The 27,256-nt window shown below is 31.0% G+C and overlaps 1 protein-coding gene and 1 non-coding gene across 2 annotated transcripts; one reads left to right on the forward strand and one right to left on the reverse strand.

Moving 5' to 3' along the window:
* Positions 1-343: 343 nt before the first annotated feature.
* On the forward strand, positions 344-26,814 carry LOC113398320 (probable cytochrome P450 304a1). The gene is made up of 9 exons (XM_064215398.1): positions 344-488; positions 1,159-1,407; positions 4,237-4,409; positions 5,411-5,683; positions 10,202-10,319; positions 11,602-11,782; positions 12,351-12,468; positions 22,274-22,415; positions 26,563-26,814. The coding sequence occupies exons 1-9, from the start codon at positions 392-394 to the stop codon at positions 26,763-26,765; spliced, it is 1,554 nt and encodes a 517-aa protein (XP_064071468.1). The 5' UTR covers positions 344-391; the 3' UTR covers positions 26,766-26,814.
* Trnaw-cca (transfer RNA tryptophan (anticodon CCA)) lies at positions 5,113-5,184 on the reverse strand. The gene has a single exon. It is a non-coding gene; the product is annotated as a tRNA-Trp (tRNA).
* Positions 26,815-27,256: the final 442 nt, after the last annotated feature.

A 27,256-nucleotide genomic window follows, 5' to 3' on the forward strand; every position in this document is an offset into this window, starting at 1 on the left:
AAAGTATTAAGGTTCCACTGCTGAGCTAAGGTTCCTCTTTTAAGAAAAAGGTTTGGAGTATATTCCTCTACGGTGCTCCAATAGTGGTGGATGGTGTGTAGTATTTTTATCCTACGTGAAGTTTTCCGTATACGAGATATAAATAAATTAATATCAGAAAATTAGAATTAAGAAATGCAGAACATTTGCTACAAACCAAACTCAACTTAGCTTTAAAAAATCCAAATAGAGTAGGCAGCACATTTTTAAACCGTCAATCTAAAGTCAATAAAACCTACGTGTGAAACTGCGAACAATCAGTAGTTATTGATAATTACTACCAATTTTTGTTATTTATAAATAAATTCGATAAAGTCGTTATTTGACAGTCGAGCGAGAGTCTTCGCACAAAATGATCGGCTTCATAATAACGTCATTTTTGATTACCCTTTGTATCGTGCGTTTATATAAAAATGCATATAAAAGGCCGTTGGACACATTTCCACCAGGTAGGTGAAGTACAGTTATTTACTCATCCAATAACATTATTTATATGTGCACATCATTTTCAAAGTGTTTTGGTTATAAAAGAAAAAACAAATATAGTAAAGTTAAAGACAGTTTTTCCGAAGTTTTCAAATAAAATATCCGTACCATAAATTCCTGTTTGAATTACGTTTTTTTTTTTTTTTTTTAACTTTTCTATTAACCAGGACTAGTGACTAGTGAATGAAAATGACGTACTTTAGTAATTTTTATAGAATTCTACCTAATTAATATATTTTGCTTGTCAAATAAGCTCAATTGAAACGTAGTTCATTTTGTTTATTCAGATAACATCAAATAGAGCAGTCAAGACTTACATCAATAATAAATGTATTTGTTTGTGAATCATAGCAAAGTAGCATATCGTATCATAAGTGACAATGAATTAGCACAAGTAATTTTATTAAATATCAACAAGGTTTTAAATTTATTTGAATATTCCAAAAATTACAAACCATCCTGAACTGTAAATAATTTCGTATTTCGTAATTTCACCGTCACTGGCGCACGCAGAACAACTCATCAAAGTTTCATCACAATCTAATAAATGGCCTAGGAACGCATACAGCACTAAAAAACTTTAATCTTTATTTATTGAGGGGAGACATTCAATACTGACATTATTTTTAACAGGACCGATTAGCTTACCAGTTTATGGGGCTTACTGGATCGTACTTATGAGAGAGATTAACAATTTGGGAGGATCGCTTAGAAAGCTCGCTAGATATTACGATACAAAGGTACTAGGAATGTATCTCGGGAAATTCCCTACAATTGTTGTTGACGATCCAAAATTAATAAAGCAAACACTGAATAATGAAGATTTCGATGGCCGCTTGGATATCATCATATCCCGCCTACGGTCGTTTTGGAAAAGACTCGGTAAGAAAAAATTACACTAAAAAAATTACATTTAACTAAACTGACTTGATCTATAATATTATTAACCATGTGTAGAAAGTTTATATGTCTTATTGTATTGAATGCTTCATTCACAATTTTTATTTTTTAGAAGTAATTGAGAAGACGGCCTATATGCTCGTCCGCGAACATATGCCAAAAATAAATAAATAGCGATGCTTACTTATCCGGTGGCACATATATCTATACGATTATCATTATCACCTGTTTATCTATTTCACATTCCGTTAAAGGAATTTTAGAACTTTCTTTATGCGCTTATGCGGATTTGTGATTTAGAATTTGTTTGATTGTACGAATACTGTTATTCGTACAATCAAACAAATCACAGATAAACAACTGTAATCTACCCGTCTTTATTATTATTTTATATTTTTTTATTAAGCTGGGAGAAAGACGGGTCTGACTCTGTTTATTGTTTCTTGTTTATTTAATTGTGATAATTAAATACAATGCAAAAATAAATAACTTTTTTAGCTTGCACTAAGGAAATTAAAATAAAAAATGAATGCATTACAAATAATTAATTCAATTCAATTCTTAGTTTAATGGCTTTTAGTTGTGCCAACAGGGCTCAGATTATTTCGGCAAGACAGATAAGACATAAATGAGATTGATCGGTACAGTTGAGGTAACAAACTCAATTAAATTTTGAAGACAAGTACAACATACAACATGAAGAGTTAATAATAGGGTAAATTTAAAATAATTGTTAGTATTCTAAACTATATATAATAAAATATGAGACTCAATTGAACTATTCATAACTTAATATTACTACGTTTGATAAAAATAATTATTAATTAAAGAGATAGCATTTTTGACGTCTTAATAAAGAGAGGCATCGTCACACGCAACATCGATCTATCAGGATATTGTATTCGCTTTTCTTTCTTCACTTTAATATTCCTTGCGCTCCGTCTGGCTTTTATTTTATAATAAGAGTTTACGTGAATTAAATGTAAAGCAACTTCTGGTTTGGAACATAAATTTTAAGGAGAAGCATGGGGAAAAAATCTCGTTAGTTATTATTTTCCATCAATTTACATAAGAATGTTACTTAAATACAATTTGATTTATTATTTATCCTGCATGTAAATCAACAAATACTAACTTTACGCATTTTTATCAAAAGCCTCATTTATCAATGTTTTTTGAGATAATATTTAAATTTAATACATTCAAATTTAAAAATATCCGCAGCATCTTATTGCTGTAACGAATACTATGACCAAAGAAGGAATTTGTAATTTAGTGACTATGCGAAGTCGGAAACTAAGTGTTGTTTTCGACAATTCTTGTATAAAACTCAAAACACGAGGTTTATTTAATATCGTACTAATTGTTTCTTTCAAAATATATTTATTATTATGAATAAACACGTTATCGTTGTAAATATATTGTGATGTAGATGTGAAGTATACCCCTTTTGCTAACAACATCCTGACGTATTACTCGGACTGGCGTCATATGGGTCTCTAGTCCAAAATGTTCTTTTCTAACAGCATTTGGAACGTCCTTGGAAATATTCTAGCAATTGACTGGTTCATTATTACCGATTAACATTACTATTAATAATTAAACTTTATATTAATATTAATAATATAACAACGAAATATAAATACATTAATTAATTAAATTGAAACAAAACATATTTTTATCAGATTAAAAACAGACGTTATTGAATAGTGGCAAAATAATACATGATTTTTTATCAATTTGAATAAATTAAAACGATGACTTGTGTAATTTTGGTGACCCTTATTATCTTTAAATTATATTGACAATATTTTCTAGCCTCGTACAAGTGTACGTAGTTATTAAAATGTAATCTAGCTTCATTTGATAAGCTCTCTTGTAAGCAATGATAATAATTATTATATGTATAGATATTCTCAACAATAAAACTTATTAAATATAACTTCTAACTCCTACTGTTTGATTGAATGGCATGTGGGTGTCTATCTGTTGATTTGTTGTCAGTATGTAAAAAAAAACTTTCTAGCGAAATAAAAATATCCTACGTACCTACGTAATTATATATGCAATTATACTTGCGATTGATGTGAAAAATTTAGTATGTGGATATTGTCGTGCGTTCGTATGATATTTATATAAACAAATTTTCTTTGTAATAAGTACTAGTAGTAAGGAATTCTGAATGATAAAAATGACAATTACAAAAACTAAATTAACGTCAGCAATCTAGTGAGTAGCTTCTGTTGTGATGAAAAATATAATAAATTCCTGTAACCATGTCCACTATATTCAAAATATAATCCGGATAAAAAAACGTTCTAACTGAAATTTGAACTAAGCTACCAGAGACCGTCGTGTTTTTATTTTAGCGTTAAGAAGCAAAAATCATTATGGAAATGCTTATCATTTCAATAATGATTTTTGATATTCCAATAGTCTGATATATAAATTAAAAAAAAGTTTAGCGACCTTAAAGGAACTCACAAATCAATTTTTAATGGTGACAATATATGAATTCGTAACAATTAAAAAAAAATTACTCCAATTTTCAAAAAGGGGCCGTAAGTTAAAAAGTATTATAATTATAATAATCTTACAGTAAGCTAGCCCGCCATGGCTTCGAAGTAATAGAATAATGGTCTACATAACATTGTATATGTATGTTTGTAACATACAAAAAAAATACCGGGTACCGGTGGGTGTGGTTCGAAGTATTTCCATCACAATCGAATGAATGGTTTAGGAACGCACGAAGAACAAAAATAGAAAAAAGCGTTCATTTTTATTTATTACGATTAATCTTTATTGCAGGTATATTCTTCACAGACGGATACTTTTGGCACGTTCAGAGAAGATTCACCCTTAGGTGCTTGAGGGATTTTGGTTTCGGAAGGAGAGATGAAACCCTTGAAACTGTTATAGCTAATGAGACTATGGAAATGGTTGATTTGGTGCTAAATGGACCAAAGTATCCCGAGGAAAAGGTATTCGAAACATTATTAAAACACCAACCACTGAAATTTTGAGTTTTGAGTTAGCACAGCATTTTTTATATATCAATTTTAACTTTAACCAAATGTTTAAAACGTATGTAAAATAGACCGCTCGTAGGCACACGTAATCAATTAATAAACAAAAGCCAATATCTAGTACTGTGTACATAATGTACTATGTTAGTATATTTATGTAAGTATAATTAATATAGCAACGTAGTACATTATATACACAGTGAGAACTTACTCCATTCCGCTGTTCCGCTACACATCAAGTCATGAGTCAGTTCTTTCGAAGTCGTTGTTTTTTTTTACTTCACGAAGCCGAGAGTTTTAGATATACCATTTATATTAAATTTAACATTTAATTTAAATGTAACATTTGATACGTAGCTGTTAGTTCGGATTTTAACAAGCAGTTTTCAATTGATTGTCTCGACTCTTTAATTACAGTGAAATGGTACATTTCGGTTTTTTTCTAAATTTTAGTTGTTCGTAGATAGCAAAAATACGAAACAACGAGGAATATTAAAAAAATGCTAATAGTTAAATTCAAAAATTAACCAACTGATTTATTTTTTTATATCATTGAATAATATAAAAAAAATCAATACCAAATAATATCTCCGGGAAGGGTTACAAAATAAATCTTGAAATGAGTATGTCGACAAAATATTTCCCATATGAGTTCAGTTGACCCCGACGTGATTTGAACACGCAACCTTCTGATCTGGAGTCAGACGCGCTACCGTTGCGCCACGGAGTCGATGACGTTGCAAGGAAATTTATCAATCATAAAGGAAGCGGTTTTATTATTTACATAAATAATTTAAAAAAAAAGCTGTTACGCAAATATTATAATACATAAACTTTATATTATTGACCGTGCCAAAACGGTGCATGACTAATGATGTTTTTTTTTTTAATTACTTCTCACATATGAAAAACAATTTATGTATAAATTATTATTTTTCATTTTATTATTGTTATAGGAATTAGTGAAAGGAGACCTTATATTTCTACAACATTACTTCGCTGTGCCGTTTATAAATGGTATTCTTCATATTTTCACGCGGTCGACTAAACCGAGATCTGAATACCACGTCCTGTGGGACCTGGCACGCAAAACCCTGCTATTTCAACGAGGAACTAATGACTTAGGTGGTGCAATAACCCTGACTCCTTGGTTAAAAGATGTGATGCCAAACTACAGCGGTTACACAAATCTGTGTAAAGGAAATCAAAATTTATTGGATTTCTTTAGTGTAAGTATTTTTATTTCATTTGGTTTTTATCACAATCTTTTTTATCTGTTTATATTAAACCGAAATACGGATAGAATTTCCAAAATTCGCTCCTTAGTGGATGTCATGATATATTAGTCTATAAGTGTACTTTAGATGATCTGGAGGTGTACTAATAATGTATTTTTAGAAATCAACCCCTTTTAGGCTTGAAACAGTGGATGGTGAAAGACCAATGTTATTAAAGTTAGAGTAATATGGCGAAGTTAAATTAATATCGTAGGTACAAGTTAATATTATGAATAAATATGTGTTTGTTTGTAATAAATTTAACCTGCATCTGTTGAACCGATTAACCGGTAATAATATTTTACTTTATTTCAAACTGAAATACTTGCGGAAAAATGAACACTGGGCACAGCTAGTATTCTATATAGAATCAATTCATCAGGAAGTACAATGTTTTTTTTAAATATATTGATAATCGTATACATTAAGAAAAAAATAAATATTTAACATTTTGGATTTGGAAGAAATACGAGTTATGATGATAGATTCATTACCACCTGACAGTTTACAGGTTTATGTGTGCATATGCTTTGGTCTGTGTGTCGATGTATATAAATAAATGTATGTGTTACGTAAACCTATAAATATAAATATACAGAGATTTTGTCAACGATAAAAAAATTCTTAGACAAAGAACATTTTGATTAAAATCTAGTTTTAATGTTATATAAGTCCAATAACATTCAAACTATATTAATATATAATATATATTTAGGGTAACAAGAAAGCTTGCACATTTCATTTAATAAGTCTAAAATAATAAATCTGTTATGTTTATTGTAGAGCTAATCGACAAAACCCTTAACCCTTAGTTATTTTATTATCATAGTCGATTACATAGAATCATTTGAGTAGGTATTTACTTTATTTGATCACGTAGTTAATGGAATTTCATCACAAGATGTCAAATTTATAATTTTTTTTAATGATAAATTTTGTTGGACGAGCACATGGGCTACCTGATGGTAAGTGGTCACCATCGCGCCACCAATCTTGTAAACTAAAATGATATGTCCCTTGTGCCTGTAGTTACACTGGCTCACACACCCTTCAAACCGGAACACATCAATACTGAGTGCTATTTACCTGTTTGGCAGTAGAATATCTTGTAATGAGTGGGTGATACTTACCCAGAAGGGCTTGCACAAAGCCCTACCACCAAGTTGATGATCTTTTACATTTGACGTCTCTACGTCGACGTTTGTATAAAAGTTGTCTTTTTAGATTCTGTGAATATTGATGATTCGATAATTTTACAGTTTCATAATAACTTTCATTAATCAGGTAATTATTATTCATAAAAAATATATTTATCATCATTTATTTTTACGACAATATAACCATATATTATAAAAATATATTATCTTAGAACAAATGTCAGCTACCTACATTTTATTTGACTTTAATATATTCCACGACTAAAAGATAAGCATGGAACTGGCAAAACTTTGTCATAATTAGATAAAGCTACAGAACAGAATACCGATCTTTCTGGTCTGATTAAAAGTATACCAACTCAATTAAAATCGGCTCAAGAACTTATAAATCGACATATTACTACAGATAACAAAATATTTCAATATCGGAGGGAATCAAATTAAAAATTTTAAATTCATCAATTAATCAAAAATTGTTATTGTCATGCGGCTTGGAATTATTTTATACATCGATACATATAAAAGAACCAAGATAATAGATAAAATGGGTAAAATAAAGGGCCAAAGACCATGGATACATTGTCATTTAAGAAAAAAAATCAAAGTATTCTTTATTCAAATAGATTCATAAAAGTACTTTTGAATCGTCATGTTCCTGTATTGGAATAAATGTAAAGCTTCTTACTCTTCGGAAAGTAGATTCTACCGAGAAGAACCGGCAAGAAACTCAGTGGTTATTCTTTTCCACCATTTTTATTACAGATTATGTTAATAATTTACAATTAAGGTTTTATATATCCTGCCTAGAAATTAATAAGTTAAAGTTAATTATGTTAAAGATATAAAAGTTCATGCTTTTAAAACTTTAACATAATCTCGTATTAAGTAATATGCCTTATTTATCAATGTTTTTTCGGCGTGAGCTTTAAATTTCTTAATAGGCCAAGTTAAAAAATAACCGTCGAATCTTATTATATAGAAAATATATCGACACATGCTTATAAGTGATACGTACTCTACTGGTTGGCTCATACTTCGTTCTATTATTTCAACCTCTTAAAATCAAAATAGTTCAGCTTCGTAGTATTTTACTTAAATATACCTATATAACAATATTCTTAATTAACGAAGAACCATTTATTGAAATGAAATACATATATATTAAACTGGTATATGAATAAACATTCATAGCTTAATTTCCGCGTTTCAGTTTACGAAATCACAAATTAAATGTTTAATATTGTAATCAAAATTATAATTGGTTCTTAAATACTTTGAAAGCAGCATGCCATAAATTATCTTAGATATTTATAGTATAAAGTTCTTTGTGTGGGTAAAATTTAAGCGATTTTTAAAAACCTACCAAACTTATGAAACCTACGAGTTTTAGCAAAGAGTTTAAAAGAAACGAAGGAATGATATATGATATCAGAGTTATTATGTTAATCTGATTTTTACTCGTGCAAGATAACTGGACTCGACGTTGACACACATACCTTTGTTTTATGTACGTTATGACTAAGGCACAACTGCATGACCCAACGTGAACTTGATCGAATTATTGTGAGTATTTATATATTGATATTGCAATTTATAATTTATTGTTATTTATTATTCCGGAATTCTTTATTAATCATCATTAACATCATCATCAGTTATTTTGATAACCTTTGACAGAGACGTAGTTTCGAAAACCGATGAAGTGCAATAAATCTTTATAGTCCAGTCATTATAAACGAAAAACAGGCCGAGATATGCAAATGAACCGAAAAGGCAGAATTTTTAGATATGTTGTAGGAAGGCCTTCGAAAAGTTTAACCTTGATTGCCTATGTGCGTTCGCCGCCATCTTGAAAAATGGATTTGAATTTCGTTTCATGATTTTAGGGCCCTTCTACAACATATCCAATTCCAAATGTCTAAAAAGATTGGACTATTTACTGAAGATGAAGTTTTTACTAGATAGGTGACAATTTAGTCAATTTATTATTAAATTTTAAATTTATGAACCGAAATGATTAATACTAGCTAAATTTATTTATTGCCAATAATGAAAATTACAAAATGCAAAGCCTGTGTCGAGTTATAAATAAATTTTACTATTCTTGTATTTTCGCAGACGGTTATTTAAAAACCGATGCGGAATGTTAAAACAACATTTAGTGGAATATATGTATATAACATCTCGTTATACATTCGTATTAAGTACCTGTAATTGGGTCAACCAGTATTAAATTGCTTAAAACATTTCCCTAATTATATATGACATGTTTAAAAGTAAAGACAAGTTAAATGATTAAACGATTTAGGCCGGTAACCTTAAATATACCATTAGGTACCTATTACATACCGGCAATATTATTATAATTATGAATTATTAAATATTAAATATCGTCTTGTAAGGCAGAGGAATGCAGAGGTATTATACTATACTTGCTGTAGTTATTAGCCGTTTACGAGTATGTAAGTCAAAGCCATTTTAAATGAGATATAATCAGCCATTAACATCTCTTTGGGTATTTACCTCTCTGATATTTTTGAACTTTGAGATTCTATGATGCCTAAATGTAAATTACGTGAGACGACATTTTCATTCCTTTTATCAACTGCTAAGTGAATCTTAATCGATCATTTATATTTTAAAATGATAATTTAATCATAATAGATTTTTTTTCGAGCTAGCGATGAAGGCCGTCAGTTACCGAAAATTAGGTTTTTTCTAAATATTTTGTATATAAAAATTGACTAGATTTTTAAAATGATTTATAAGCCATTCAAATAAATTTCGCACTGTTTCGTTCGTGTGTCATGTAATCCACTGATTATTACTATTTACGACCTTTATCAGACGACTATTGCGTCGTAGTCTGTCACAGACCAGTGATATTAAAATTAGAACCAAATTCGATCATTCGAGATTAAGCACCCTTTCAGAAACAGTTTCTATGGAACATTGAGTCCGGATTATTTTGTGGTCCGTGCTCCCTTTATAATATTCATAGACTCTACCATAAATAGTTTATACTTACCTACTTGATGAATTATAAATAATTTATGTTTTATAACCTGTGTACAAATCAGCTACCTGAGCTACCACTACTTATAGATGTTGGTACCGTAAAAAATTTTAATAATTCCTTAGATTGACAATGCGCCAAGCTTGGGTACTCAGATGTTACCCTTGTGTCTGTTTGCACTGGCTTACTCGCCCTACAAACTTAGAGGTAGAATATAATGAGTGGGTTGTGACTACCCAGACGGGCTAGCACTAAGTTCTACCACTAAGTATATACATTAGTTTGTTTTTGTTACAGAAACTTATAAAACAAACGTACGTCACCCAGGATGATAGCCACGACCGTCATTTCTTAGACTGTTATGTAAGAAAAATGAAAGAAGAACAAAAAAGCGGACACCGCACAACATTTTCAGGTATGTATAAATTGTCTTCGAAAAAAAATATCCAGACATATTCAACTACCTGTTATTTCATGAAACAATGCCTCCAAACGTCCAAGGAAGAATAGCACCACCATTAAAATTGTATACAATTTAAGCCTATCTTTCCATATAAAAAATTAAGTTTACATCATTTAAGCTGTTGTGCTAAAATGTAAACATATCTCAATTTTGGAAAATATTTAAAACAAAATTCTTAAGATTAAAAAAAAAGTATATATATACAGACAGTTTTCAGAAAATATAATTTTATTGCTGTTATTACCTCTACTAAAATATTTCTTAATACCTTTAGGAAATAGCGAAATTTTATCGTAATTCGTTGAAGTAAAGCTAGGTTAAGTAAGCGGCTTATATTTACTGGACTCTTCACTGCTAGTCTCAACGAGTAGACTCGTTAGCATTTAAAATAATACCAGTGTAACACGATAACATCATTAAAACGGATGATGAATAAAAAACATATATTATTTTACTTTATAGGAATCACGATTCATTTCAAATGACAATGTTACATTTTTGGAAAATAAATTAACTGTAAAAAAACTTTTCTAAAAACATCCTTTTATTTATAATACTAGCTACCCGTCTCGGCTTCACACGGGTACAGTTATTCATTCGATAAAAAGCCAGTTTTTTGTTTTTTGGGACTAAATAATTTGAAATTCTCGGCTTTTCTATACTATAATATTATAAGTTTATACGCATTATACATGTAAACCTTTTTGTTGAAAACCTCTATTTATTGGTGAAAACTGCATTAATATCCATTTCGTAGTTTAAAAGATCTAAGTGTTCAGAGGGCGGGAAGTGTCTTTGTTTTATACTATATAGAGATTTCAAGTATAAGCATATAGCCTATACCCATATGTGCCCATGCACATATGGGTATAGGCTAAAATAATCCAGAGAAAAGGCACCTTAGATTGAACCATTTCAACCTAAGGTAAATCTACAAAATTATTCTCAATGCTCTTCCGTTGACGAAGCCTTTTCTCTGGATTATTTACGGACTGTACTTTGAAAGATAATACAGTTTTATTCACAATATTGTTAGGCAGATGGACAAATGGACCCCCTGATGGTAAGTAGTCGCCATCGCCCGCATACATTGGCGCCATGAGAAGGGCAGCAATAAAAAATGCACTTAATTTTGAGCACACCTTTGCCATGACATGCATTCAAACGAACTATACTAGAATTTTTATGTTTGAACATTCAGAATAACAGATTATGTGATTTGTTTTTGAACCAGATGAACAACTTCAACTGGTCTGTACGGACTACATGTTTCCGGCAGCGACTGGAATACAATCGGTGCTCACGTTTCTAATCGAAAGAATACTTCTACAGCCCGAGATACAAGATAAAATTCATGAAGAGATCGACAGGGTAGTTGGACGCGACCGCCTTCCAACGCTCGATGATAGACAGAAGTATGATAATAGTTAAATAACAAATGTCATAATTACATAATTTTATTCATTTATTTTAATTAATTTCAATATCAGGTATAACTATGTCAGTTTATATTGGTAGGTACCACTACCACTCATCTATTAAATTTATGGTAGTATAGCAAATAAACGAATGGTATCCATTCATACAGGTGCATGCATGAGCTCCGATAGAAGTACTGTCTTCCACCAGCATCTTGTAAATGACAAAAATCATATTTATTAGTGCGATTACTTATAATTACGTCATATGTGTATAATTATATATGTTTAAGTATGTTTTGTATAAATAATGATCAGAGTGCAAATAAGAACATTAACCCAATTTAATTGGCTATTATAAAACACAATATTAAAATCGTTTTATAAAAAACAAATTAAATTCAACTCTTTATATATTAAATCTTAACGTTTATTAATTTTATTCATAAAATAAAAATAACAGGAAAATTTATAATTTACTGTATAGAAATAATGCTTACTTTATTTAAATTTAATGTAATATAAATGATCTAATCTATAATATCGTTTATAAACATTTCAACAGCATGCCTTATTTGGAAGCTTGTCTACGAGAGATAATGAGATTCGAGACACTTGTGCCGCTTGGGGTACCACATCGCACAATGAAGGACTGTAAGCTGGAAGGCTACGATATTCCAGAGGTAAAGAAACACTAACCCACCAAACATCATTATTAAATCGAAAACATTGATGCAGAGCCTGCGCTAAATTAAAATAATTTTACAGCACTAAACAATTATAATTTATTAAATTAATTTATACTTTATTAAAAAACATCTTAAGGACAGATAAAAAATAGACGGACAAAAACAAACCCCTCAGGCATAGGACTTATTATTGTTACATCACCTGTAAGGCTTTAAAGAATAGCATTCCAATTTAGGCGTATTGTGTTAGTTTAAAAAAATAAAAACCAATGGGTTTTTGGAAGTAACTAATGAGTATACTTCCACAAACTCAAGAATTAAACTACATAGATGGTTAGGCTTAATGCTGCTTACTTTAAGTATACAATTACATAAGCTTGAGCCTGTAGGGAACCTTATACTACATCCTACAACTAAAAGTAAATTATATAATATATAAGTAATATAATAAATTATAATATAATATTCTAAATTTAATTGTTAACATAATCGGGCGCCAGGATGTTTACATTCGTTTAAATTAAGCTTAAACAAATATTTACCAAATGTAAAAAACATTTTTAAAGTTCAACAAATCAAATTTCAACTTTAGGTAAAATTATTCAAAATTGACAACTAAGTTACTTAAAATAAAGTTACAAACAAGTCAAGTTTATCAACTTGATTAAACCAAATGTCTAAATAATTATAAATTAATTTAAACAGTAAATTCAAATAGTGAAAAATTATGTTTGAATAAAGTTTCAATAACGTTTTGATAACGTTTGAATAAAGTTTGAATAAAGTTTGAATAAAGTTTGAATAAAGTTTGAATAAAGTTTGAATGAAGTTTGAATAAAGTTTGAGTGCCAAATTTTTTATAAATGTAAATAAATTTCTAATTAAATCTCGCGCGGTTAAGTTTCGACGAAAATAAATATGTAAAAATTACATACCAAGATCCAGTAATATAAATTAGTGTGATAAAGTTTTACTTCCTTTAAAGTTTCCAAAAATCCATCTTCACTAAGTAAACTTCAAATTATAAGTTTCCCAGAAGTAAAATTCTATTTAAATCTTCAAAATATCCAACGAAATTAAGTTGAAATGTTCCTTGAAAAGCGTTGAAAATATCCAATCGAAGATGATGCCAAAGAAAATAATTCCAGTAAATTACTCAAGATCCCAGAAAATGACTGAAGAGATTAATCCATGAAATAATTGAAAAAAATAAATGACGAAAAATATCGTAGAAAAATAGTTTTGAAAAATATTGTCGAAAAATAACTTTGAAAAATAAGGTTGAAAAATAACTTTGAAAAATAGCTGTAAAAGGAGAAATAATTCTGATTAGAATCTATTACAAATTTCGAAATCCTATACTATTAACTTTAATATTCCAAACGACTTACCCGCTCAATCCCGGTTATTTTTCACAAATAACAAAATGCATCATGGGAAATGTTCAAAAATTCCCACGAGGCGACAAATATCGGAATTAATTTCGATAATCCGACATGGATTTACTTCCAATTCTTCAAAATAGAACTCACTGTCCATTTAAACAACTATTTTCAACAATATTCAAAGTTTAAAACAAAATAAATGTTTTAAAAACTTCGAAAATAAATTAGCGTCACATTTCGACTCAAAAAGCGGAAAGAAAGTGAAGCTTTAGACAAATGTCAAAGATCATATAACGATAATATAAAGATAATAAATCATAATTAGTTCGGAAATGCATAATGCATAAAAAATGCATTTTTATTTCAAATGTCAAAATTAGCGGTAATTTTAAATTATGCGTAAACATAACCTTAGAAATTGTTGTCAAAGTCAATTGATAGATGACATCCTATATTTTATGTTAGAAATTCAATAATTTTGTTGAATTTACTTTAAAAGAATGTAAACATGTAACGTGCGCCAAAATTACGTTATAAAATAGTACATATATATATAATCGCACATATTCATTCATACATCACACAGTCATATAAAAATATAAACTCAATTTAATAATAAATAAATTAAATATCATAGCTATCGTATCGCATCGCTTCATCGCTGCTTACACTGGAACGCGATGTTTACGCACCACTATAGCGATCCTTTTGTTCTCGCGCGGCTGCGTATGCGGCGGTTCAACGTATACTAGTGCTGGGTCCTTTCTGATTTTACGTAAAACGAAACGAACCAGTTTTTTACATTCACAAAACAGTTCTTTGAAACAGTTATAAAAAAGCCGGTTTGTTTTCATACGTTCGAGAACTTACTATACTTACGATACTTTACTGAAATATGTATATTCAACGCTGGAGACATATTATATAATTTTGAAAATAGTCGACTTTACAATTTATTTAGATTAATTCTCCGTTATGCTCCGTGCTTATTTACATTAAAAAAAAACAAAAGTTAAGAAATATTTTTAAATTATTTGTAATTTCAATTATTACGGCTGAGGATTACCCGATTAATAATATTAATAAGCAGTCAATACTAAATCTGTAATAAAAAAATAATAAGCGTATAAGGAGCCTACGAAAACTTTTCTTTTTTGTTTCGTAATTTTTATTGATTCTTCTACAACCAAATTTGTATTGTATTTCTTTAGGAATAAGATTCATTGTAGCATATTCGTTACATCAAATCCAAAGTAGTTTCTTATAACTGGTTTAATATTCATACAATAGTAGTCCTTACGGTGATCAAAATAGAGTGTTTAGTAAGTTACACGTGATCGAAACCGGTTCGCACAGCAGTACCAACAAAATGGTTTTTCGATTTAGTTTATTCTTCTACAACCAAATTTGTATTGTATTTCTTTAAGAATAAGATTCATTGTAGCATATTCGTTGCTCCAAATCCAAAGTAGTTTCTAATAACTGGTTTAATATTCATACAATAGTAGTCCTTACGGCGATCAAAATAGAGTGTTTAGTCAGTTACACGTTTCGCGAAGCAGTACCAAAACGACGGCCGCCGGTGCCGAGTGTCGTCTCGTTCGTTTTAAAGCTATATGTCCTATAATCAAGAAACAGTTCGTTCGTTCTTTATAAAATAACTAGATCTTAAAACCGTTTCTGAAAAAAACTCCCAGCACTAACGTATACCAGTCACGACCTATGCTTGAGACTGAACGCTTGTCGCTTTATCCCACGCCGCGCGATATACGTTGCATTGTACCTATATTAGTTATTAATTTGCTTATAGTTCTATCCTGTATTCTATCTTTCCACTGTGCTATAAACTTTTTCTTCTTGTGCTTATCTTGTGTTTAACACTGTGAACTGTGTAACCGTTTCTATTCTTGCACATTCTATTCTATGGTTTTCTTATGTGTTTCAAGAAACACATTTAAAGTGAGTTGGACTTTGATTTAGCCATTCGTAACAACACACGAACATTACACACCAACCACCAAAAGCCTATACCTACTTAAATAACAAAATAATCTGTTGTTTTTTATGGAATTAGTAGGATTTTTTTTCTATCTGTACTTTTGGGACTTTCCCACCTTTTGCGTATTGACTTCCCAGTCCCCAAAATATCTGCTGTAAATAAATACTTACAATTTCAGGTTATTTTTTTATTATATACCCTCAAAAGCCTAAGATAGAATATGTATAATATTATATCTAAGTCTTTTAAAAGTTTTTTCTATTCTGAACCTAACAACCTTACAAACATTTTTGGGGCGTTAATATTATAGAACCCAGAAAAAAACTAAAATTATGATTATTGGCAACTCTCACCAATGTTTTAGAATTAGTAAAACTCATATTTTTCCTATTATTGTTATGACTTTACGTTATCATTACTTCCGGTTACTACCAATTTGAGGCTTTTGGTGGATAATTCCCTCTCTTAGGCGAATCACGTTGACTAGGAAAATGTTTGCCACTATATATTATCAATATATACAAAAAGTTGTTTACAAAACTAAAGTCTTTCTAAAAGAAATCGAGCCCGCTTCACTGCCCACCTTCGTGTCGAAAGATCTTCACCGTCTTCCGCCGGTGACATTCAACTACGTGGACGTAACGAGCCTACTAAAAGATATTTTAGTGCTTAAACGAAACATCCACTGTATTCAAACAGATTACGTTAAAGCATCTGAGTTGTTTCAATTACAGCAAGAGATAGATAACATTAAACCAATCAATATCAGACACAAAGTGAGCAACAGATTGGCGCAAAATCTTGCAACGGCTTGTTTTCAAATAACGAAGCCAAGCGCGTCCCGAGTGCGTTGTCTTCGTGGCAACCAGCAGCGACCAACACGCATGCGCCGTGTTTCGTACCGTCGTCGACACCGTTGCCAATTCTCACGCCCGCGCAGAGCGGCAACACTGCGCCTGCCACTGCTTTTGTACGAGAGCCGCCCCCGCGCCCGCAATACCGTCGCTGCACGTGCGCTCGCTCGCGCGTAACCGAGTGACCCCACCAGCTGATCGCACCGAGAACGATATAACTATCATTCCTAAGCCTACCGAATTGCGAAGTTCCAATAAGACTCAGTACAGGCGACGAACTGATAGCCTTGTGCAAACGACGGAACTAATAGATAATACCTTGGATGAAATAAATTTAGATGATAGTTTTACGACTATTGTGAACAAGAAGAAGAAGAAAAAGACTTATACAGGCAACAAAAACCCCAATCAGCAGGGTAAAGCTATATTTACCTCTAGTAAACTTAAAATAGTGCCCAAATTATCTTACATATACGCCTCTTGATTTGATAAACATACCACGGAAAACGACATCTACGATTTTATTAAAGATTGTGGACACACGGTCATAAAGGTTGAAAAACTTGTTCAATATAAAGAGACTGTATTTACCTCATTTAAAATTACGATTAAACAAGACCAGGAAAGCGTTTTTCTTAGCGCTGAGTTCTGGCCGTGTGGAGTAGAATATAGGAAATTCATGTTTAAACGCAAGTTTATAAGAACGACAACAAACCTAGACCTAATAAGGAGAACTAGCATGGTCTCTTTTAACTGTAGATCTATAAAACGATGTGTTAACCATATTACCGACCTATGTGAAGAACATGACATTATTGCACTCCAGGAGCATTGACTACTTCCAGAAGACCTGGGTTATCCGGACAAAATTCATCCCGATTTTTCCAGTAACGGAGTTTCAGCGGTAGATACCATGAGAGGCGTACTAAAAGGAAGACCTTACGGAGGAGTAGCAATATTATGGAAAAAGTCTATGTTTCCGAATGTAAGACCAATCGACACCGGATCGACGCGCGTCGCGGCTGTGTGTATTCAGCTTACCGCCGGACGCAGCTTCATAATGTCGGTATATATGCCTACGGAGGACGCGGACAATCTACCTTTGTTTATGGAATGTGTGGGTGTCATTAGTGCGGTTATCGAAACGAACGATACTGAAATAGTGTTAGTGCTTGGTGATTTCAATGCGGATGTATCGCGCTCAAGTAGCTTATTCGGAGGTAAGATGTTAAATTTCTGTAATGACCAGAGTTGGGTGTGTGCCGATCTTGCCTTGCTAGGCACATCATCGAATTAATTTACGTATCTAAGTGACGCGCACGGCACCACGAGCTGGTTAGATCACTGTATTGTTACTGAGACTGGTTTAAATATTGTTAATAGTATTTATATTTCAAATGATCTATATTATTCAGATCATTTCCCTATTATCACTAAATGAAATATTGATATGTTAATACCAAAGATAGATAAGTCACACAGTCACTCAATTAATAGAGTGATATGGGGTGCTAGGAATCCGGAACAGAAATGTAATTATGTAAACTTATGTTTTAGGTATTTGGATTTGTATGAGTGGCCCACTATCACCTGTAAAGTAGCTTCATGCAATGATTGTCATCATCAACATAGTTTAATTGATACATATGTACCGGTGTATCACGCGTATGAAGGGCGTAGTCTACGGGCCACGATGGGCTCAGCGTCGCGCACCTTTTATTTGCACCTGAGTTACTTTTTGAAAAGCTGACTATCTTTTTCAATTCATGTATTGAACATAGTTATTTACCTGCAGATCTTATGAGAACTATTGTTGTTCCTATTGTAAAAAATTGAACGGGCGATGTGTCCAGTTCTTCAAATTACCGACCTATTTCTTTGGCCACTATATTTTCTAAAGTGTTTGAAACTATAATTATGAAACATCTGAATGAAAACAATATACCGATACATAATGCACAATTTGGTTTCCGACGAGGCTCTTCCACCGATTTAGCCATTTTTGCTTTGAAACATACAGTATACGAGTATTTAAATAGAAACACTACAGTTTATTCATGCTTTTTAGATTTAAGCCGTGCTTTTGATACAATAAATTATAATATACTATGGGACAAATTAAGGAAAACCAAAGTACCAACTAAAATAGTAAATATTTTGGAATACTGGTATGCCAATCAAGTAAATCAGGTGAAGTGGAATAATACTCTGTCAGAGACGTATAGGCTAACAAATGGAGTTAGGCAGGGCGGTCTGACGTCGCTGGTCTTATTCAACCTGTACATAAACGAGCTGATCGAGGAACTGAGCAGCACCAGAGTCGGATGCCAGGACGGTAGAGTGCGCGTTAATAATCTTAGTTATGCGGACGACATGGTGCTGCTTAGTCCGTCGGTCAACGGCATTAGGCAATTAATAAATATATGTGAGAAGTATGCAACTAGACACCACCTAACATACAATGTAAAGAAAACGGAAGTTATGATATTAAATATAATAGAGGCCCTGATATAATACTACCGATAAGTTTATGTGGAACAGTGTTAAAAATTGTTACGAAATTTAAATATCTGGGGCATATTGTAACAGATAATTTATCGGATGATGACGATTTGGAACGACAGAGGCGCAGTATAGCCTGTAGAAGTAACATGCTAGCCAGACGTTTCTACCACTGCTCTAAACAAGTGAAGGTAACGCTGTTCAAGGCATACTGTCAGTCGTTATACACCAGCCAGCTCTGGTACCGGTACACGAGGAGTGCGTATAACACTCTTCGTGTACAATATAATAATGCATTCCGGGTGATTATGAACTTGCCGTGGCGGTGTAGTGCGACTGACATGTTCGCCGAGAGCAGAGTTGCAGGTTTTGCCGCGCTACTACAGAAACTCAGGGTCTCATTCTACAGCAGAGTAGCCACGAGTAACAACAGAATTGTCTGTCGTCTGTATTCCATATCGTCCATCTAAAAAGAGAGAGAAAAGACTTATAGTTACTCTTAATTTCATTTTGGTGAAGTTGTTTAAATGTTTTATTTTGATTTTATTGTTATTTTCTTTTATTATTTTTAAATTTTAATGTATGTTTTGTATATCTTATGGGTGTGAAATTGCCTGGAATAAAGAATATTTATTATTATTTATTAATATTATTATAAGCCAAGTTTCAACTCTTTACGCTGTTTATTTGGATATATCTGGAGACCCGTAAAACAACTGAAACGCATTCCTTTGTATTTAATGCATACATGAAATCTGTAAGTTTAACCACGTAACCCAGAATAGAAAATTTTAGGTTAAGGTCATTAATCTAGGTTGCTAGCAATCCACAAGTCCTTTATTTTTAATACCATTGCGTTGCATTACGAATTATTTAAGAAAGAATCTCACATAATTCGTTAAGAATTATTTTGGTCAGTCTTTGACTTAGTTAAATAAAAAAAAATTTTTTTTTTTTTTTATTAAACATTGTTCTTTATCACAAGATACCGTCAAATATATAAAAAAAATATCAGTAATAATTAATTAATTGCAAAGGATAATCGATAAAGTAGCAAAATACATTCAAATACCACGAGATTACTTTATTTGATTACTGAAATTGCTTGCAAACTATGCATTTAATTCGATAAATCAAGTCTTCTTAAAGTCAACACTATTCTTATCAAATAATATATAAAACTAAAGGACAACAAGTTGTTATATGCTAAGTTTTATGAAATCTTGGCAAGAATCATAGAGCATTTGCAACACTTGGTACTGTACCAAATGTACTTGCTGTACATTGTATTGTATAGTTCATAGTTAGCCAGTAATCAGTATCTTTAATCTTCAGTGTGATGTGCAAATACAGAAGGTACTGTGATATTATTAGAAGTGAATACATAATACTTGTTTCTTTATTAAAAATTGTAATGCTCTACTAAGAGCACCAAACCCAAAAAAATAAATAAAACCAACTTTTAATACTACAAATAATACGGCGAGGTGGCGATTCTATAAATATTATGAAATAATAAACAACTCAATTAAAATCGACTTTAAAATGAAGGTTAAAATGTTTTATATAGAATAAAAAAGTTACTTGAGAGTGCCAAAGTTTTATGTCACTTGGTCACTTCAATTTGGTTTGTCAATTTATATTATCTTCTATAAATAATAATATAATAAAATCGGAGTGTCTGTTTGTAATATTAAAAAACAGCTCTTTACTAAATGAAAAAAAAATAGGAAATATAATGACAATCATTTCTAATATAGTGATATATTTGAGGAAATGTTTAAATGTTTAAAAGGGCCCCGAAACGTGCATTACCTAAAAGTCCCTTCATGGTTAATCCGGCCCTGTCGGTCTTCCTTCAAACTTGTTTTATTTTAAAATTTCATCATATACTTGCAATAGAACATTCGTAGTATAAGGGCCATTCACTTCGATACTCTCGAGAACCAGTTGGTTACTTTATTTATACTGCACTTTATTGCTTATTATTGGATATGTATCCAAGGTGATTATTTGATTGACAACAAAATTCTTCTTCCCTGTGCTCGCCAGGTGTCCGTTCACTGGGCTTACAAACATATTATTTACACAAGATAACTCAGTAGTGTTGTGTTCCGGTTTGTAAGGGCGAGTGAGCCAGTGTAACTACAGGCACAAGGGACATAAAATCTTAGTTACCAAGGTTGGTGACGCATTCGCGATGTAAAGAATGGTTAATATTTCTTACAGCGCCATTATCTATGATCGGTCTTGACCACTTACCATCAGATGGCCGATATTCTCGTCCGCCAATCTATACCATAAAAAAAGTATTGTAGCGGAGTTGTGAATGATGTTGTAGATGAGGTTTGATTAAAACAAAGTTTCTTCCACTACTAATTTATTTCTTGTAGAAATAATAAACACGAAGATAGGCACAGCACAGAATAGAATGAGAAGAACGAAGTATGAAGATAAGTTTAGATGAAAGAAGGAAGTATGACTTATTACAAAGACTTAAGGTGCAAAATCGTGTAGCAAATTACAAGCGATAAGCGACGTGCGTTCAGTACGAGATCTAGACTCGTTGGCGGAAGGCGGCCGAGCCGATGCGCTTACGTTTCTTTGTTTAAAGTAACGGTATTTTATTTAGAAAAGACATTTCTATTATACGATGGCGCGGCGACTGCCTTCCGACATTACATAAATTATTATATTATATTTTAATTATTTATATGATTTTAAAGTGTAAATATTTATATTGTGTATTACATGTATATATTATAATATATAATATGTATTTATTATATAATTTATATAAGTATATAAAGTATTATAGTATATATAGTTATATGTACATATGTTATAGTAATATTTGTATTTATGTTACATTTATTATTTTATGTATGCTAAATATATAAGATATTATATGATTATATATATAATGTTTTATTTATATAAGTTATGTAGGTTGTAGAGATCTGGTAAGTGTCGCGTTCGCCACAGTATATAAACTCTTATTTAAATTTGTTTTAGAATAGACAGTAAATTTTATTTACACAATAATTTATTTCTTTCAGAATACAGTAGTAGTATTCAATTACGTCACTCTTCATTTTGATAAGGATATTTGGGGCGATCCGGAAAATTTTAGACCAGAACGTTTCATAACAAACGGAGTATTAGATTTATCCAAGGACAAATCTCTTCCATTTGGAGCTGGTGAGTTTAATTGCTTTATTATTTTTAATCATGTCAAAAGTACCACAATTAACTATTCATTTTTAATTTACTTTAATGTTAGAGGAGTTGAGTTGTTCGTTCTTTAATTGTCGTTGATTCCTTTGTTAGGATATATTTATAAAAGTAAATAATTAAGTATTGCAAATATAAAAAAAAAACACAATATGATTGCGTAATTATTTTTCTTGTTAATATTTTCTAGTCCAGTATCCGGGATCCATTTTTACGCTTGATTACTTCAAGGTAATTTTTCGTGAGTAGCTTCATTTTGATGAGACGCCCTACAATATTCTGTACGAAAAATCTCGATTGTGGTAGCTAAAAGAGGTATCAAGGATAAAAAGTGTCGATTTGATGATTCTCAAAAATTTATTACTAACTAGTTTTTTTTTGTTAAATCTCAAAATAATAATCTATAATATTGAAAAAAGTATTTGTCCTACAAAATGTATGGTTTCATCAAAGAATAACGAAATCATCAAAAATGATTTCTAACCAGCATGATTTTTCTTTTACTTAAATAATATCATTTAATTTAATCGTTAGAGGCGAGTATTTTTACAATAAACGTTAAAATTATACGTAACGTGAAATATTACCTTGAAATTGTATTTATTTTATTCTGAGGTCGAAATATACGTGTATACCAACACTGATATCAATCAGAGGTATTTTCTTACTCAGATTAGGTTATTTGTTTTTGTAGCCATTCAAAAATATGACAAGATATGTGTACTAAATATCCAACCTAATCTAATATTGAAAACCTAACATTAATGATGTGGGTAAACGTTGACTGACAATATCATGATCATCAAACTTTGACTTGTAAACGATATGGCCAGTTTTAGCTGGCACGCACGCGCACATACACACACATACAAAAAAAAAATTAACTATGTAAGCCGATTGTGAATAAGTGGTTAAGCAAGTCTTATAAAGTAAAAAAAAATGTGACAAAGATACAGATACGAGTAACAAGGTTTTGGTTCATAAATTTGTTCACTTATACTTTAACAGATACCTATTTATTTAAGTTTATTTTTACAATGTAAAATTTTACAATTTAATATAAAAAAAATAGTAATCATTTTCTCGTTCCAACAATCGTTATTTATCACCGGATGGCGAGCGGAAGCTGATAAATATCTATTTCATTAATTATATTTGCATAAAAACATGCTAATATAATTTTTTGACGAATTCATCTTCGTTTGGTTATAGAACTCGGGGCCTGTCTGCTCTGATCAATTATTGTTATTATAAGCACAATGGATATAGCATATATGCGTCCTTCGGTGCCAGGTATGTGGGCGTTGATGAACACTTACCATTAGTTATCCATAATATGCTTCCAGGACTATATTCTTGTCTGATCAGTACAACCTGTGTACACGTGTCTTAGTAGTAGTTATATTGCACACTTCTAACAGTTCTTGATAAATCTGTCTTTATTTAGATTACCATCAATTATTACTATATCCACTTTCATTTTTCTGCCAAAGTTTCGACATCAGCTTCTTCGACATTCAAACACCATTTTTTCAGAAATCCATATCGAATACCACAGATTAATCAATTCATTGTCAAATTTTGTTTGGTTTTTGTCCTCTTGTGGTTGGAATAGACTATAGATTAAAATGTCAATATATAGATGTGCTATTTTCGAGTTTGATGTTTGATTGACACTCAGGTCTCAGGTCAACCAGGTTAGGTTTATTCATTGTAAATGTACTTTTTCCGTTTTGTTTATTTTTCTCAGGACCGCGGAGAAACTTAAATATCAAATATACTAAAACAATTATGTTAATGACCTCTTCGTTCGTCTTCCTTATTTACAAAATAGTATACGTTTATGTTAAATAATTCATTTTTTTTAATGCTTGCCATGATATTTGCGATGTATTATTATTATTCGTATACATTATTTTACTTATGTATAAGCGGTTTTGACCAAAACGATAGAATTAGAATGGCAGAAACTGTGTATATAATGTTAGATATTATCATACATTTAATACTGGAAAAAGTCATTAATATGAATGAAATAATTATATTATTAACATAATATTTCATTCAGGATTAAAGCGAAACTATATACGCCTAATTTTGGAACTTTTATTAAAAATATTTATACCTTTGTCATACAAAACCCCTTGGGCACGCAAGATTATCGCTTAAATAGAGAAATATTATAATACGAATATAAGCGTTACATCAAAAGGACATTATTCATGAGAACAAAATATGGTGCAGTGGCTCATTATAATACTAGTCTATTTATAGGGCGTTAACTTGATCTGAACGTTGTTATTAACGATGCATTTCACATTTATATATAACATATTATAAGTATACATAAAATATGTAAAATACATGTACATAATATATACATATATTTTTATGAACGTGTATAACTAAAATAATCCCAATTACTACTGCACAAATCAAGACCACGTAGAGCTAGATCCTGTGGCAAGAATACTAGTGTTTCCCCTTTAAATAGCAATTTCATTTCTCATTCATTTATTAACCAGCCAACCTAATGTAGGATTAAAGACCAGGTTATGTTATAAAAATTCCAAGTGTCTCACGTACAAACGGAGCATAGATAGTATACTAGCTCTCCTAAACTTTACAAATGCCTTTAATAACATCGACTACGACATAATTATGCTTGGCAATCCTAAGACCTTTAAACATAGGTTCTACTGTTATTAATTAGTTTCGCTCTTACCTATTTAATCAACAGCAATGCATAAAGGCTAATAGTAGATTTTCATCTTATTTAGATATTCCTTCTGGTGTCCTCCAAGGTGGTGTTCTCTCTCCTTTCCACTTTTCTACTTTCATTAAAACTCTCTGTACACTTATCTCTTCCTCCTATCAAATACATGCTGATGATCTTCAAATTTACGTGATCGCTCCCTTAGGCGGTATCGACGAGGCTTATACAATTTTGAGTAATTATTTATGTGAATCTTACGGTCTCCAAGTGAATCCGAGGAAGTCGCAAATGTTCTTAGCCAATTCTTCCCTTTTTCCAATATTGGATTATGCTGAAGTCTGCTACATGGATTTAACTGAGACCTTCTAAATAAATAGAACAGCTGCAAAATATGGCCATGGATTTATCTTTGGTCTGCGTAAGTTTGATCATTTTTCCCAGTATCGATCTCAGTTAAAGTGGCTGCCAATCAATCGTCGAAAACTTATCTTCCCTACTCTGTATTACATGTTGAATACGCCATCTTCGTATGTGACAACATACACAACCTACGTTCAATTGAGGATAATAAACTTGTAACACCCTGCAGCCGGACTCTTTTATAGCAAGAACCGACAAATATAGAATGCACTACCCACTGATCTTTGGCAGTCGAAATTAACCCACCTTTGAAACGCATTAATAAGTCTAACCATTTCTAAATAATCATGTATGCAATTATGTAAATAAATATGAAATAATATAATTATAGTTTCTAATTAATTATAATTTGATAGTATATAGTTATATAATATATATTATTATGTGTTTATTATTGGTATATAGAGATATATTTCGTTTGTTCTTATACTTTAATATAAATATTATAATGTTCTATTATTATTTGTTACAACTTACCTGTTTTCTAACAAAGCTTCTTTCACCTAAAGTTGCCTGTCAGAGCATTGCATGGCTTATGCGATAAGGCCTTTGCGCACAATTTGTTCATCCTTTTTTTTTTTGGTTTCTCTTATGTCATCAGTTTACTTATATTTTGTTCAATAATGTATTTATATAAATAAATGGATAGGTATAATTTGGAGACTGGATATAAAATCGCAATTAAAATCTGCTAGATATATTCAGTATTTGAACTTTAATCGGGTGAATTATTATCAAACATTATCATCTAATTGTTTTTCATGTTCCGGTGTGAAGTCTATGCATAAAATACTTATAAATAAAAAACAAATATAAACCAGACTTAAAAATAAATAAAAATTTAAGTTATTTTTTAATTATCGCCGTTCCCACACTTTATTTATCCGGTTCTATAAATTTTCGTCTACTCGTATTTATGATGATTTACATATATACAATAAATTTATTAACATAACAAAAAATGTTTATTTTGTTTAGGTAAAAGGCTGTGTGCAGGTGAAACATACGCGCGTCAGTCAATGTTCCAAGTCTTTGCCGGATTTATGCAAGCGTTCAGTGTATCTACAGCCGACGGTAAACCTCTTACGAAACCTGCCCGGAGAATCCAAGGCATCATTACAACAGTACCTGAATTCTGGGTGCGTGTCACACCTAGAGTATATGAAATTAATAAAAAATAAGTTAATTTTATAATTATATTATCAGCTGCCAAATAAATTGTATGTTTATTATTTATTTTATTTATTTAACATACAATATGTACACTTGCAGACTTTTGAACACACTGATACGAATGTAAGTACTAATAACAAAGGTACACAACATTCAGACATTTTATCATGTAAACTTAATTTTAAGTAACTTAAATGTAATATAGGAAACACAGAATTAAAGACAAAAAATATTATAAATATAAAGAAATTTACTAACTCATAATTATGAATTTAGTTAAAAGATAAATAAACAATTTTTAATTTTTATGATGTATTCACCGAAAAATGGCCTGTAATCTTTTTTCTGAAGGACATCGTGAGTCATGAAATGTTTCGATATCAAGCTATTTTGAGATTTCATTATATTTAGTACGTCTGCGTAAAATGGGACACAGATTTCCGAGAGAAGTTTTAATCCAATCTGATGTACCTACTGATAATTATGATAGCTATGGTAA

Source organism: Vanessa tameamea, chromosome 7 (assembly GCF_037043105.1).
Source record: "Vanessa tameamea isolate UH-Manoa-2023 chromosome 7, ilVanTame1 primary haplotype, whole genome shotgun sequence".
In the NCBI taxonomy this organism is placed as follows: domain Eukaryota; kingdom Metazoa; phylum Arthropoda; class Insecta; order Lepidoptera; family Nymphalidae; genus Vanessa; species Vanessa tameamea.